This window comes from Drosophila sechellia, chromosome 3L (assembly GCF_004382195.2).
Source record: "Drosophila sechellia strain sech25 chromosome 3L, ASM438219v1, whole genome shotgun sequence".
NCBI lineage: Eukaryota > Metazoa > Arthropoda > Insecta > Diptera > Drosophilidae > Drosophila > Drosophila sechellia.
Window position 1 is genome coordinate 9,087,310 of NC_045951.1, and position 16,384 is coordinate 9,103,693.

The following is a 16,384-nucleotide window of genomic DNA, read 5'->3' on the forward strand; positions in this document are numbered from 1 at the left end:
TATTTGTAGAAAAATATCAGTTCCAAATGTGTAACAAATACATTTGCTAATATGACCCTTGTGATAACCACCTCGTTATGAGTGCATACAATTATTTAAGCTAAATTCCAAAATATTCAGTGGAAATTGCCATACAACATTTGATTAAACGAAATATGGCTATGCAGGCTAGTGTCCTTCCTGTATTCAATGATAGTTGACTCAACTAATTTAAAAATGCTGATTTTTCTTGGCTTTATTTCGCGAACCGATCAAATTGAAGTCTTAGCAATTAGCCATCAGTGAGTGCGTCATAATGGCCAGGATGCCGGAGTTTGCCAAAGTCTCTACAGCGTTGCTAAGGCGCTCGTTGCAGGTACCGACAATTGCACCGCCGTATCGGGCGAGGAACGCGGTGGCAGCCACACCGAAGTAGAGATGGTTGCCGTCCTTGGTGGCCAGATACAACGTGGAGCCGATGTTGCCCAACAGAGCAAGGTCCTTTAGCGTTTCCGTCGAGCTGTCCCAGTCCTCGCTCACCTTGCCGATCATGTCGTAGAACAGTGGGATCAGCGACATGACGTGCACCAGCGCCACTCCCGACTGATCGGATACCAGGTAGAACTCGATGTTGGCCAGTGGTAGCAGGATGACCTCCAGTATGCTGGCCGAGATTACAAAGGTGCGTCCGCACTCGTCGGGCTCTTCGGTAAAGGAGCGCACCACGCCCAGCAGCCCGTGGACCACGCTGAAGGATGCCGCCAGGTAGGCATACGGATGGTCCGCCGGGGTCAGTGAGCACATCGTGTAGGCGCAGGCCGAGATCAGCAGCAGATTGACCAGAGCCCCCACCACATTCATTTTCTATCGATTCTATCACTGTGTAGTATCACGATATGTGACTTCAATTATTTGTTCCGAACACAAGAACAAACTAATTTTGAGTGTTGCTAGCTTGGAATGCTCTGGCTCAGGAATGACTGAAGACCGATTCCAGGCCAACTCTGTTATTTTCCAAGATCTCAATTATTCCATGCTCCCAATTTGCTATCCCCTATCCTAATTTGCTATATTTGTAGAAAAATATCAGTTTCAAATGTGTAACAAATATATTTGCTAATATGACCCTAGTGATAACCACCTCGTTATGAGTGCATACAATTATTTTAGCTAGATTCGAAAATATTCAGTGGAAATTGCCATACAACATTTGATTAAGCGAAATATCATATGTGTATGCATATAATAAATCCATGAATTTACTGAATATTTTAAGCCCTATTGCCTCATATTCCCAATCAAATATTAGGGGTACAAATTATGTAATTACTGTTGGGAATTTTCATATACCTCATGAAGAGTGCCCAACTCCAAATTATTGCATTTGGTTGTGTTTTCGGTTGTGGTGATTTTTATGAACTTCGCTGAGCTTTAAACTTTCTGTGGCATACTTTCCGGCGTGCATGGGTTCACAGGCGCTACGTGGGGTCAAATTCGTGAGTGGGTGTGCGTGTGCGTGTGTATAACTGTGTGTGAGTGCGATAAACGGGTGTGGGACGCTTAATGTGGCCCTGCAGTTACTTATAGTGCTGCATCTGCTAACCCAATTCCCGGGGAAATGTCATGGCCAAAACGCTCCGTCATGCAATCATTGGGCGCAATCAGGACACACACACAAACGCTTTGCATGCACCATTTGCAGGGCTCATTTGCTCCGAAAGCAGCCACAAACCATAAGGCCTCCCTGCCCCACTCCCTTCTTCGGCCCACCAAAAAACATATAGAAAATGTAATTTTCATATTTCTTGCCAAAAAGTTCTGCTGGCAAGCCAACGACAGTAACGGAAGGAAAGTTTCCCAGTGATGCATGGCTGGCCTCTTACCAAGTTCACAAGGCGCTGAAATGTCTACCATAAAGAATTGAGGGCGGAGGAAGACTTGGCTGATGGAAAAAAAAAACCCCCGGAACGGTTACATCCACATGGCATTAACAATTGATCAGGCGGAGCTTGGGATTGGGGTGCAAAGCGAAAAAAGTGTTATCAAGTAGACGAGTAGACAACAACGAAAAAATTTAAAAGAAATAATAGCAGGTGCCGAATTACATGAAAAATCACTTAGTAAAATTAAATTTCACATATTTTTCACTTCAACACCGAGACACGCGGTCATGTCTTAGAAGTTGCTCCTCCTTCCATTCAGACGCATCTGGGTGTATGTGTTTCACCACCGCAAAACATGAGTAATGTGATGTTGTTCGCCAGGATCTGGATGAGATGAGTTGCCAGGTGCTAGGCAAGATTGTTAATGCATTGTCTCAAAATAGAAAACTTCGGGCCGATGGAAATTCATTTAAAGTCATCTAAATCAATTACATTATTCAGCACTTGCTGTCAAAAACAGGAAGAAAACTGCCAAAACTCTGGCACTGCAGCGATAAGGGGGTATATAATAAAAAACAAAAATCCGAAAAAAAAAAACTACGCAAAGCTAAACAAATCAAAATGTAAATCCAACTGAAGTTGGAGCATCTGAGGGGATGAAAGAAAGTGAGCCCCTTTTGAAATGCTTCTAGAATTGCACAAATAAAATATAAATACGCACACAGACCAAAGAATTTGAAAATCGTTTTTGTCGTTCTGCAGATTAGCAAATAATGCAGGAGACGCAGACAGAAATAGAAATAAAAATAGAAATAGGAATCGGAATCGGAACACTCAGCTGGGGATTTACTCCTTGCGGCTGCTGCATCTTCCTAAATATTCACCCACACTTATCACGATCTTTTTTCCAGTCCGCAACACAGAGAAAAATTCCTAAGCATTCCTAAATAATATAGTGGTTATATATAAAAAAAAAGGAAAAAAGAGCATTACATATTCGTATACTTGTTTTTTCAACTTTATTACTTATTATTATTAAGAATATTATTATTTATTTAGAATATTAATGATATTCTGAATATTTAATATTATATTTATTATTATTTAATATTATAATTTTTTCTTCCAGTGCACTTTTCCTTCTGCTGGCTTTGGCCAATGATGCTTGACATTTGGCAGTGCCAAGTCGTCGTTAACGCCACAGCACCTACACACACAGTTCGCACAGTTCGAGGGATTCAGCCAAGACAAAGAGGGAAAACAAACAAACAGACAAATAAAAATACTCAAATCCGTTGGCCAAAACCAAACAGGAGTCATCGTTGTCGGGGATCCTTGAAAGTTTTCACACGACTGCCTTTCGAACGCACTTTCCGAAAGGCAACATCTTTTGTACAGGGAAATTCTTGGGCCATAAGCTCCAGCAACACGCGCATCAATCACCACCGAAAAACAGACGAAATTTTCGTGGTGGCAGGGGGCAGGGGCAACTTAATTTCTCATGTTACCTGCCCACAAAACTTAAGCAACATTTGATTGAAATCATTTTCAACAAGTCAAGTGATGGATGATGGCCGACATGTCATGGGATTAGAATAATGACGATGGGAATCGACATTTGATTTTGTGCGGCATGCCGCAAATATTAGTTTGGCCCCCCCATATAATTGTCTGCAGATTAAGATTTCGGCATCAATACTTTCGCATTCCGTTTTGTTACTTCCCATTTGAATTAATCTTTGCCAAAGTTGCAACTTAATTTTCCGCGACTCAATCAAGAGGCAGAGGCAAAGAGCTTTGAAGCTTTTTACATCAATTTCTTGGCAAAAAGTTTGCGCACAAAACTTCTTGGCCAAGTTTTATGAGTGCTGTTAAAAGTTTATTAAAAACCGCAAGCAAAATATAATTCCTAAAATGCAAAAGAATTTGGATGACGGAAAAAATAGCTCAGTTTAGTTGGTGACCTTTGAACCGAGGCTTATGTCCAATTTAGTTAGCTATTTCAAGGTCATTGGTTTTAGCCTTTGTTTTATGCAATCTATATGTTGATGTAACGCAATCTGTTACAGGGTTCAATTAAACGACGCACACACGGAAAAGCGATGGAAATTGAATTTTAATGAATCAACGTTTGTGCAGCCAGAAAGAGATGGCTATGGTGGGCGAGAAAGAGATAGAGGGTGGGACACCCGCACATGTCGCCGAATGGCGGCCATTTATTTTGCGAAAAAATAAAATTGAAAAATAATTTCGTTTTAAAAAAAAAATGTATCTTCTCTCTGTGCCCCGTTTAACGCCAGAGATTTGCCAATCGACATTGATTGATGAAAATTGATAAATTGTGAGCGCAGCAGATACCAAGCGGCGTATGAGCAACAGAACTAATTGTGCGAATTGCGTATACGACACGTGCAACGTGCACCTAAAGTTTCTCATGCTTGCGAATTTATTTACGACTTGTTCGGTGCTGGGAGTTGAGAGTTAGGACTAGAAGAGCGCAACAGCGAATGTCAGCAACAGACGATCAAATTGTAAACTCCTGCACATAAATCTCAAGTTTTTTGTGTCCTGCTGTCATAACTCTCCCACACGGATACACACACACAAACACACATACAAATACAGTGAAATACACAGGACCACACCTGTTTCGAACTGAACTTTTTGTGCAGTTTCATGAATTGCGTGACGCATTTTTACGTGCCTCCCCAACCCGCAGACTTGTATTTTTTTTATGGGTCAACAGCGAGGAGCAAACATTTTACGCAGAATTCTGCCTTAAAGCATTCACAATGTCTGACCAAATAACATTTTGATACCAAACACACCAATACAGCTAAAGTTTTTGCGCAAAATGCCCCAAAGCCGTGGAGAGCAATGAACAAAGGTTGAACTTAAAATTTTATGGCGAAGCTGATTTTGATGGCAACTTTAAGAGCAAACCCCATTCCATCCTGCCAACGTTTACAATAATTTCTTATTAAATTTTTGAACGCAACAAACCCCCGCCCCAGGCTTCGATTGGAAATTCATGAAACTTTGCCCAAGTAATGTTTTTATTTTCTGCCCCACCCCACTCTCTTCTATTTTCCATTGTTGAAGTAATTTGCACGGCAAGGAAAACAAGCAGAATGCCAAAGCAAACAATTCCAGCTCGTGGAACATTTTTGATTGATTTCATTTGCCTGGCATTTGCAGCGGGTAATTGGCCAGGTAGGTAGTTAGGTCTACGCGATGCCTAGTGGGCTTGTTAGCCAAAAACACGCTGGCAGAATAATGCAAAACCGGAGCTGCATCGCCTAAGTGGCCGACGTCGACACCCAAATTTATATTAAAAGCCAATGCTGGGCAGGCCTAACTCGGCTTTTTGCTTTATTATTATGCAAATTTCTCGACGCTACCGAACTAACAATGTCATTTCTGCATAAAAACGCCATGAACGCGCCACATTTCCGTCGCAATTGCCGCCATTTATAAAACGGTCCGCAATTTGGCCAACAACATCAAGGGACGAGGCTTTCAGCATGAGCCAGCAAATTGTTTGCGTTAGTTTTTGCAATTGACAATGGTAGCGGAATGAAGCTGCTGCCACCGAATTGACCAAATAAGTAATGGACGTGCGACAAATTACAGCCAAAGGAAAAATAAACGGAGTGGCAAAAGGATATTTTGGAGGTAAGAAGGAGGCAGCCTCTGCCTCAAAGGACATTTTGTTGGTTACTTTTGCGGTAATTTAGGAAATATGTAAACAATTTATTGCAGTTTCTTATCTAGATTTTTTGAAAATTATTTGGAAAAGAAATTTAGTGATATTGGAATGTTAGAAAAACATTTTATAACATTTTATTCGTTTTTAAAAAATATGAAATATGATATGTTAAATTATATGATACGCCACATTGATCCTCACATTTATTTGCTGAATAAAAACATTAGATAAAATTAATTTTTACTGTGTATGAAACAAACCACTGAGAGCAGCGACGAGAAAATTTGACAAATTCGACAAACGCTCGTAAATCATTGCCACCTTTATGGCTCGGCCAGTTGGATATTTGGTTGGGCTAACCAACCAACGAAATTCCCCACGGCGGCTTCCCTGGGATTGAGTTGGAGCCTTTGTTGCCCGCTTCCAAATGCCAGTCGTCGATGTTGCTGTTGTCGCTGCTCATGTTGCTGCCACCGATGTAGTTGCTACCACTGATGTTGCTGCAGCAGCGTGCTCGCCGTGCTAATTGTTACGCTTGACAGGTGCGTTTGACAGTTGAATTTGACAAGTTTATACACAAGCCAGACCAGTCGAATATCTTGGGGCTTACAGCCATGCAGAGGATGGGAAAACCCAGAGCAAACTGGGCCGAAATCTGAACAAGTTGGCTGCGGAAAAACCAGCAAAAAAAAGAAGTCGAAGAAAAAAACAGGAAAATTATGCCAACAACTTTTGCAAAGGTCTGACATGAACTCGTATAGCGAGTTTTGACAAACAAGTAAAATGTGTGTATGAAGTATAATGAGAGCTAGCTGTGACGCTCTGGGAAAACCCATAGATTCGAGATATTTGAATGCAACCAGAAATCATTACAATGAGTCATAGTATCCATTTAAAGATAATAGAAGTGATTAAATATTACTAGGCTTTCAGATAACGAGAATGTATTAATTAAATATTTAAAATATATATATTGTATATGTAGTATCAACATTATTTCTTTATTTGTGTCTTTTAATCTTTATTACAACCCCATTTGTTCACAAAAAATATGAATGTATGACTAAAAGCACAATTCATTGAATATACATCCTTCTTTGTATCAAATCAAATGTTATTTAAATATAAAATAATACATTTCCAAACACCACAAAAGGTCAACCCTTTTTGTAAAACGCGAAAATTGCTTAATTTTGTATAATGCCAATTCAGTTAATTGCGTGCAATATTTACGTAATAGACCAAATGCTCAGCACGCATAATACCCATAATATCTGGCAACGACCAAATGCACAATTTCGATTGATTTCGGATTCGGGGAAAACAGAAGTGGAATGCACACAGGTGCTCTCCAGAGTGCAGTCAATGAATACCGAAAGCCAAAACCCTATCCACTGGAAACAAAATTTCACTAATTAGTGCTGAAATTCGCTTTTGTGCAGCGGGTGCGATAATTAAATTGAAAGCAGTACCGCAAGTATGCAGCGTTTAATTATAATTTCGGGGCAACCTACGGAATCGAGGGAAATCAGCAAAATGCGAATCAAATAGTCTGCCTCAAATGAGGCACCAAAATTCGCACAGCACCGTCAAAATGATCGGGCTCACGTATTCTGCGGGTAAATTTCCCAATTTTTTTTTTTTTTTTTTTTTTTGGTTAAGTTTGTGTGAGATTTTTGGCAACTTGTTTATGCAAATTGCGTGGCTCTGTGTAACCCTACGAAATTTTCTGGGCCAAAACTCTATGGCATTCATAAAATATATATAACTCTGGTACTGCACAAGCTAAGTGTAAAATGTAAGTTAATCATTAATATCAGTTAGCATTTATTAGTGCACGATTAAAGTTGGCCCAAGTATGTGAGTGTGGCTGCCAACTTTATCAAATTGTTTGCATGTTTGTCCTGTCCGTCGTTTATCAGCCAACACAAACACAACCACAAACACCCTCGGCCCGAGTGACACCCCCGACAGGACTCTCTACTCTAGCCGCAAAAGAGTGATAAAAATGTAAGCCACAAAAGCGTGGCACACACACACACACATTTTGCCCCTCTTGGCACCATTCGAGTTTTTTGGCTCGTTTGGCTAACAAGCAAAAGACAGTGACAAATTAGTTTTGGTGAGCTGCTTATGTGAATTTTCATGCAATTTGCATAATGAGCACTGTCCCCGCTGCACTATAGGCTGAATGGTACCTTTTTGTAGCCAAAAAGGCATTTTTGAAATGTCCGTAATACTAAGTTTTGATTACGCCATTACGTTAGAATAAGATACCGCACCATTAAGATATCAGCTGTTCGGAGTGCATTCGTGCGCAAAATCGCTTGTTTACAAACAACACAATCACTTTTAAAATAATAAAAAATAAACAAAGAAAAGTTTTTATTAAACAAGTGATAATGGGATCGAAAGGGACTGGTACACATAGTACAAAATTCCCGTACTCGGTTCGGTACTGGTCCCGTACTGGTACCGTACTGGCGGACCCTTACTAATCCCGTACTGGTCCCGTACTGGCTATATTATATAGTGGTCCGATCCGATAATTTTTAAATATAATTTTACTACAAAAATAATAACATTTAGTGCTAAGTTTCAAGTGTCTACCTCAACTAGAAGTATTTTTGGCCGCTTTCCCCATACAATGGGAACCACTATGCAATAGTACTCTGCATAAATACCCACGAATGCGAGTGAGTCTATTTTCCGTTTCAGTTTGTGTGTGACATTAAAATGAAATAAAATTAAATCATGGATAACACTTTTTTGAGTAGTGCCCGTTCGGCTTGAGGTTTCACCATTCGGCACTTGATGAATTGCCCAGTTGGCTGCAAAAACGAGTGCCTAAATAGCCATGAAATTCCCACCCAAAAACTCGATTATTTATGACTTTGACAGCGAAACACACAAAGGATGGCAGCGCAAGGTGAAATCAAGACGAGAGATAATGATTTAAGGAACTGGCCCATTTAATAGTCCTCCGCTGCCGTCGTCGCCCTTTTTGGCTGTGCTAATTTAAATTTTATTTCTGGCAATTTGCCAAATTTGTTGCCATTTGTGATGACACGCTCGTTTTATGACAATGATACGGCCGGAATGCCATTGCCCTCCGGCGGAAAACGAAAACGATGGCCGGGTGGGGCATGTTACAGTCTGTTTCGGTTGACATTCATTGAAATTCATGCCGCGTGGCCGTTCAATAATAAAATGCAAACGCATAAATAAAAAATAAAGGTAAATAAACGCAAAAGGGTTTTGCTAATGGGCCAGCCAGCCGAAAAAGAGGCGCAGACATATCCTTCAAGGGAATGGGACTGTCATAAAAGCTGGCTAGATGGGCGAAAATAGGGTGGTACAGATAAAGAAAATACTAAGCGAAGATTGAAGCGATACCAATGAATTTGCATACCTGCAGAATATAGAATTCCCATAAAATTTGAGAAAAGCCGAAACTTTTAAATCATTTTCATATAATAAACTTCAAAACTTTGAACTGATTAGAATATAGTTTAAAAATTCGGTTTTTCTTAAGTTTTTTAAAGTGAAAAAATATATAATATATTTTGAACGGGCTATAAAAATATGACCTCATTAGAAATCTGTTTCTGCCAACAATGTATATACAAGTCAGGACATTCGTTCACGAGCATACATTTCTATATGGTCCGGCTTTAAGGACAGTTCTTAAAGCAGAAGTCAAGCGGTGTATATAGACATCTATCCCTTGTCGTTCCCCTTCGCATGCATTTCAATTAGACGAGGCAGCCGGCAAAATGTGCAACAAAATTAAAATGCGCATTTATGCAGATTTGCACATTGAAACTGTCACGGCAACGAACTACCAAAGCAGGAGGAGTTGCAGCAGGAGGTGCCGAGGTAGGTAGTAGGTGGATAACTGGGTAGCTGGAGCCAGGGGGTGTAGAAACAGAAGCCGCCCGTGGTAGTAGCTGGTAAACAATACCCCGACTCGCTTTTGCCCCTCTCACCAAATTTGCCGACCCCTTTTTGTGTCTCTGGGTCCTGGGCACAATGCGTGCCCACCTGGCAGGCTCTAATTATTTTTCTGCCGCTGCACGGCGACTCTCCTGGATCTGGCTGCACTTTGCCGGCATCCTTTATGCCCCTCCGTATGCCTGCCACCGTATCCTGGCGCTTTGTGCTCCTGTCTGCCTTCTGCCATTGCACAATAAACAGGGAAAACCGAGAGAGAGACCGGCATAAAGCAGAGGCTGGCAGAGGATCCTGCCAGGGCAGGATCCACCTCCTCTCCGGGCCAAGTTTCGTGTTGCATTTGCATAATGAACTGTTTGCTTATGTTTCGCATCATGGACATGCTACCGGAGAGCTAGGCTCTAACATTTTAACCAAATTGTGTGCTATTATGCAATCCCAGCTTCCATTCCAGGCGAACTAATTTTAAAATGATTCGCCAAAGCCGGCGCCTCAACCAATGATTGCTGCTTGTTAGGCAATTGAGAATTAATTGGATGATAACTATGATTTTGTTGGGTGTAAGTTGTTAATCTATATAATACATATGCAAGACCAAATCGAGCATAATGCAAATGTCATTCCATATTGTTTGATTCTCCGCTGAGGCGCACGTAATATATTAAAATATCCTACCGACACCCAATCGACTCATTTGCAGCTTCTTCACACCCAGGGCCAAAACTAACAGCCTGACAATAATATCACACACTATCGATATGGATATTATATGGCGGAGAGAGAGATCAAGCAGCCATTGTGTGCAATTCCCATTTGCCATTTTCAATATTTATTCCCGCCATTACAAAAAAAGCAGGACAAATTTGAAATGAAAAAAAAGGGGAATAGATATGTCTTCCAGGACTAACAAATACCTCACAATTAGTCAGTGGAATATTAACGTTTTGAAGAAGATATCAACAATATTATGTATTATTCGAAATTAAATGTTTTACTTATATCGAGTATTTTGCATTTATGGATAAACCTTATAAAGGAAATCAAGCGGAAATACCTTAGGTCCCATTTTCTACAACTGAGGTGTTATATTTTTTAAGCACCTAGAGATTTCCCAGATTCAGTGAAATTAAATTGAAACAAAATACACTTGATCCACTTTGAGATATCAGAGTTTCTCACTATTTGCAGACAAATATACGAATCAACTGCGAATGCAATATACCCATGGGTGTTAATGGCAGCGGGGATTGAAAAAAATAGATGGACGCAGATGAGAAAGACACAGCAAGGCAGCTACAACATATAATAAAAGTAATATGCTCGGCACCAATGCATTTGCTGCCAAGAATATCAATTTCAATAAAATACAAGAGACTTCCCCACACACACACACACATATATACACACTTACACAGTTGCATGTTTTGCCAGCAATTTCGAAAGTGCCGCTCATATCCTTTTTCCTTCTCTGTTGCCTTACATTCGCCCACTTTCTCCATAGTTTTTTGTCGAAACTGTCAATGCTGCCAAGGGAAAAGAAAGAGAGAGAGAAAGGGGAATAGGAAGATGGAAGAGAAAGAGATGGGAAGCGCTCCCGCTGCGCTTTTGGGACCCATCGTCTTATGCAATATTTGCTTTGTATTTTTAAGAAATTATAAAAACGATTCCAGGCAATGCTCGAAAAAATACACCAGGAGCCAGGATAAAAACAGGAAGAGCGGAAAGCAATGCAAAACCAAGGCAAACCAAACCCAACTTCCAATCAAACCGAACTCGAATCGCTTTTGGTAATGATATCCTATTGAGCTCTCCAGTGCAAGGACACCCAGCACCGTCAAAGCTTTGTGCCATGGTCCAAGACATACTGGCTAACCATTTTTATTTGTTTCCTCGGAGTGGGCGTGGCAATGTCCGGGTGCAACTCAAGTGTCGCCGGCACATAGCCTTCAATCTGCCGGAGCAAACAGAATTTCGGAAAAAGTCCAACTTCCTTGCAATATTGGAAAAAGGATATGTGAGAACTCTAAAAAGGGTCAACCGATTAATACTCTGGAATGAGTAAATCAGCTTAGGTGTGCGACACAAATTTCATATGTAAAGAATTTAACATTTAGGAATTTGTATGAGCCAATCAATTTGATTAAGTAACTTTTCCACTTCTTATAAATTTTTAAATAGAAAATAGGAAATCATAGATATATTTCAAATACTTTCATATACAATTAAAACCATTTCATTTCACTCTATTCATCAAGCCAATCACTCACTTTCTTTAACCCCACAACCTTAACATCATGGATATTGAAAATTCCTAACTCCAAAAGTTAGTTTAAACTTTATCCTTCCGGCAAAGTTGGAAAGAACCCAAGGGAGGTAATATTTAATGGAGAATTCGAGATTGTTTGTCGCCTGCATCGTTTGTCTTTACCAGGAAATGCAGTTGCAATCGACCCCTGTCCCATTTTGGGCCATTTCTTAACCCCCTGCTGCGTTTTATTGCTGTAGAAATTGAATTTCCATTGGAGTTCTTTTACTTTTACCTTTACGGCAGGTGCTAAGCAGGCGACATAATGGGAGAGTTGACCATTGAAAGACTGTTGATTGCATTTGATTTATTTGGCAAAGGACATGTCGCAAATCATAAAAGCATTCTCAGGACCCCCGAAACCCTAAAAGCACCTGCCGCATTTTGTAACATGTAAGCTGCGGCTGACTAAACGAACAGGTGAAAATTGCCAACATCAGTTGACAACACGACAGGTGCACAGGGGGCACGGAACGGGGAATGGGGATTGGGGATTGGGACAGACAGGTCAGAGGATCAGAAAATGAGCAGCCAGGACAGCAGGTACAAAAAAAACTATTTCCTATGTCATCCAGCCTGGCGTGGAGCACTTGTGAGTCCCGACTGCCATGCATTCTTACTCACCCAAGTCACGTCCTGTTGCAACAACACATCGTATCTATAATATATATATATACATTATATTTAGCTGGTGCTTTTGTGTGGGTCAGCATAATAGCCACAAATATGACAACTGCAGCCACTGGGCGTGCCAAGTGGTCTTGGGTGTATTTTTATTAGGGCCAAAAATTGAGAGCTAAGCTTGTGGCTGAGAATTATGCATGCCGGTTAGCAAAGCAAGCTATTTTTAAGGTGATGATATTTTGTTGTGTGCGATTAAGATAATAAGTGTCAATAAGGTCTTTCAAAAATTTAACAGTGTGACCAAAATGCTGAGGGATGCACACCCAGCACTAAAGTGTGACCAATTGAGCTGAAATTAATCAAGGAATTTTTCTTTTTCGTAAAAAGGTTTATTATCCGGCTAACAGGATGTGCTAAGTGTTTTTACCCGCTTTATTAATACAACATAATTAGGGGCCGAACTTGTGGTTGAAAGTTTGCAAAGAAAGCAATTTGTCATGACATGATATTTTGTTTATCCAATCGATGGGCTGGGCGATAAACTTAATTACCGTTAATTAACTCTTTATAATACCCCATAAAATCATCGCACACCCGCACACGAACACACACACGCATCCTATGGCGGAATTTAAATACAATGGTAATTAATCAAGCGAACGCCTAAAGTCAATTTCAACAAATTGATTCAAATTTGTTGGGCAAACGCGCTGCTTAAACGGCAAAAGGCAAACGGCACTTGGCACATGGTACATGTGGCACATCCTCTTCGCAGTCACCGAATTGGAGTCAAACAGTCAGAAGGGCGGTAGCCTGCTATTTGAGTTTGGCAACACGCAAAAGGCTGCCGCAGTTGGCAACATGTATACGCACACACACGAGGGCAAACATTTATTGCATCAATTAAGTTGGACATGTTAATTGCGTTAAGTTGAAACATCACGCACAGGCTACATGTTCAGGTGTTTCCCGGCTCTACCAGCTTCCTGCTGCGTATGTGTGCGTGTGTGTAAGTTACATTGACAATGGAAGGTGGGACTTTTGCCCAAAAGCGTAAGCGTCAAAGGCACCCGAGCTATTTACGCATTGCGTGCTAATTAGAATTTGGTTTGAGTTGCGATTCCCATCGCCAGTGTCGTGCATTTGAAATGTGAATTAAATTCAATTAAATCACTAATTACAAGCAGCGGAGAGAAAAGAAGGTAATAAGAGAAGCTTTTGATAAATGCCTACCGCAAAATGGATTGCGCTCGAGTGGCCGCCCTGGAAAGTATGCTATTAAATTGGCGCACCTCATCCCTTAAATGCAAATGCCATTACTCTCAGAGATCCCGGGACTGCATCAACAGTTGTCGGCACCTGCCTTAACCTATCGCAACGTGGACCACCTTATTATAAACCCACTGCGGGTCCAGCCAGCTCCACTTGGAGTTACGTGCATAAATCACCCGCGGAAACCGAAACGCGGAAAAGTTCTTGCTAAAATGTCTGCGCCAAATGTTACATTTTCGTTAAACAGCAAAACGGTGAAAATTTATGGCAACCTCTGGCCAATATGAAAAACAAAAAAAAAGAAAAGCAAATACAGCCGCATAGAAAACAACAACCGCGCAGAAAAAAAGTTGAAATTAAAACGACATTTCGTTTGGCTGCCAAAAAAAAAGAAATTAAATGAAATTAAAGCAACGCATCATATTTCGTCGCATAATATGCCAAAAATTGTTCGCGATTAAATTGTATATTATTTTAGCGCCAACAATTGATACCGTTAATAATGTCTCAATTTCCACGCAAATTTATTCGCTGCAAGTGTAGAAAATAAAACAAACAAACTATTGGTTAAATGAGGCATTTTGTATTTCTTTTATTTTCTATACTAAATGCGTATGAAATACGCGACAAAGGCACCACAAATGCGTATTGGATTTTTATCTTATTAATTAATTCGCAATGTTGGCAGACTTGGCTAATATATATATCATCTATCCAAAACGCTGCCCGTCGGCATTTCAGTTGGTGGTCACCGAAAATAATCGTTTCGGCTATATGTTTTGCATTTATTTGCACCTGTTCTGGCCGTGGAATGTGTTTTTCTACACCGTGTTTATCTGTAAACATATATGCATATATGCGGTTATTTATGGCCAATGTTGAATTTGATGTTTTTCTTGTTGATTGTTATGGCCGTCCCTCGGGCAATGGTTAAATGAAATTTTGATAAACACAAATGTTTGACATGACTTTGAGTCTGACTGCAAACAATAAGCGAAAAAGCATCGTTTTTACGCCGCCAGTTAATTAAATTGAATTAAATGCAATGCAGTGTGCGAGTGCAAATAGTAATTTAAATTATAGAAATTACATCTTGCTTAATTGTCTATTAAGCGAGCCAAACGGCAAATGATTGAATGAACTGCAAACAACTTGCGGCTTTTTTTTGTTCGCATCTCGAACGGAATCCCACAGGTTGCAATGAGCAGCAAAGAAGTTGGGCGAATGGGCTACACCTGGCTGAATGTGCCGCCTCATCAATCAACTGGCGCGACTGGCTGCCACGCCCTCGCCTCCCCAAAAGGGGCTGCTAATGATTTATGATCTCGGGTGGCGGTGGGGCAGAGCTAAATGCGAAAATTCAATCATTTAATTAGGGCAACACAACAAAAGAAAATTAATTAAACTCCTTGAACTCGACGAAGGTGAACGCCGTAGAAAATTTAATTCAATTTTGGTTACGCCCCCCGTTGGCGCTCCCATTTTCCCAAGGGGCGGGTTAAGAAGGGGGTTAAAGGGGGTGGGGTGGGCTAAAAAGACAACTGCCCTCGCTTGACATTTGCATTATAAATTGTCCCCAGCTCGATTTTCCCATGCACACTGACATTTCGTGATGGGAACACGTAAAAAATTGCACATCCAGCGACTTTGTCAGCGAGTACATGAAAATTCATGACCCACCGCCAGCTGCCTGTCACTTTGAGCATTAGATGGGCGTGGCCGCACGCCACCCTTTACACACAAACACATATATATATATCCTGGCATATCCCATAACCCATAACCATCGCCTTCGTCAGCTGAATTTCCGTGTGTTCGGCTAACGGAAAAATCTGTGCTGTGGCATTTTAAAGCCAAATTTGATTTACATTTCAATGCGCGAAAGTGAATTTTTGGCGTTCCAGTTAGACGACCAGACGCCATTTTGTTTGTCACCAACATAAAAAATACTCTGCGTATGTGTGTGTGAGTGTGCGAGAGAGAGAGAGACAGAGCGATAGTGCATTTGAATTTTTATTTATTTTAGTTGACTTTTGCATAACTGCACTAAATTAAATTACTCAGCAAGAAAGTAAAACAAAAGAGCTATGAGCAAGTCGAAAGGGAAGTACCCTATCTTTCGCAAAAAAAAAGTTATGATTCCTTAATATTATTAAAAGTTAATAAATTCGTATATGAAAGTTTTAAAGTTTTAAAATGATTCAAACTTATTCTGCATTTTATGATTTTCTCTTTACGCTAAAATATTAGGCAATCGGAAATATTACCTTTCAATAAATTCAATTTACTTGAAAGTATACCGCCTTTCTTTTCAAATCGCCCCAGCCACAATTCACTCGGATTCGTATCCCCACTTTCATTTGACAAAGAGTAAAAACTTTGTTCCATAAAGAGAGCTTCTCGAAAAGGCAAAGCGCTCACAATTTGTCATAACTTTCACAAAACTGTCGCACCAAGCATGGCAAAACAACAATAAAAAATAATAACAACAAAAATAACTGACTCGTGGCAAAGGACACACAAAAAAAAATAAAATAAAATAAAAACGAAATGAAAACTGCCAAAAATTGCAACCAACTGCAGCGAGTGAAAAAAAAATTTGCATTTTTATTGAATTGCAAAAGTTTTTTTTCGGTCACTGCTGTCACTACTGACTGC

General features: G+C 40.3%; 1 protein-coding gene across 1 annotated transcript; it reads right to left on the reverse strand.

Annotated features, from left to right (window-relative positions):
• Positions 1 to 220: 220 nt before the first annotated feature.
• Positions 221 to 985, reverse strand: LOC6604997. The gene has a single exon (XM_002029804.2). The coding sequence runs from the start codon at positions 838 to 840 to the stop codon at positions 265 to 267; it is 576 nt and encodes a 191-aa protein (XP_002029840.1). The 5' UTR covers positions 841 to 985; the 3' UTR covers positions 221 to 264.
• Between the last annotated feature and the right edge of the window lie 15,399 nt (positions 986 to 16,384).

Bases quoted from the DNA above. Each gene is read 5' to 3' on its own strand.
- LOC6604997 (XM_002029804.2), bottom strand. From the start codon at position 840: ATGAATGTGGTGGGGGCTCTGGTCAATCTGCTGCTGATCTCGGCCTGC.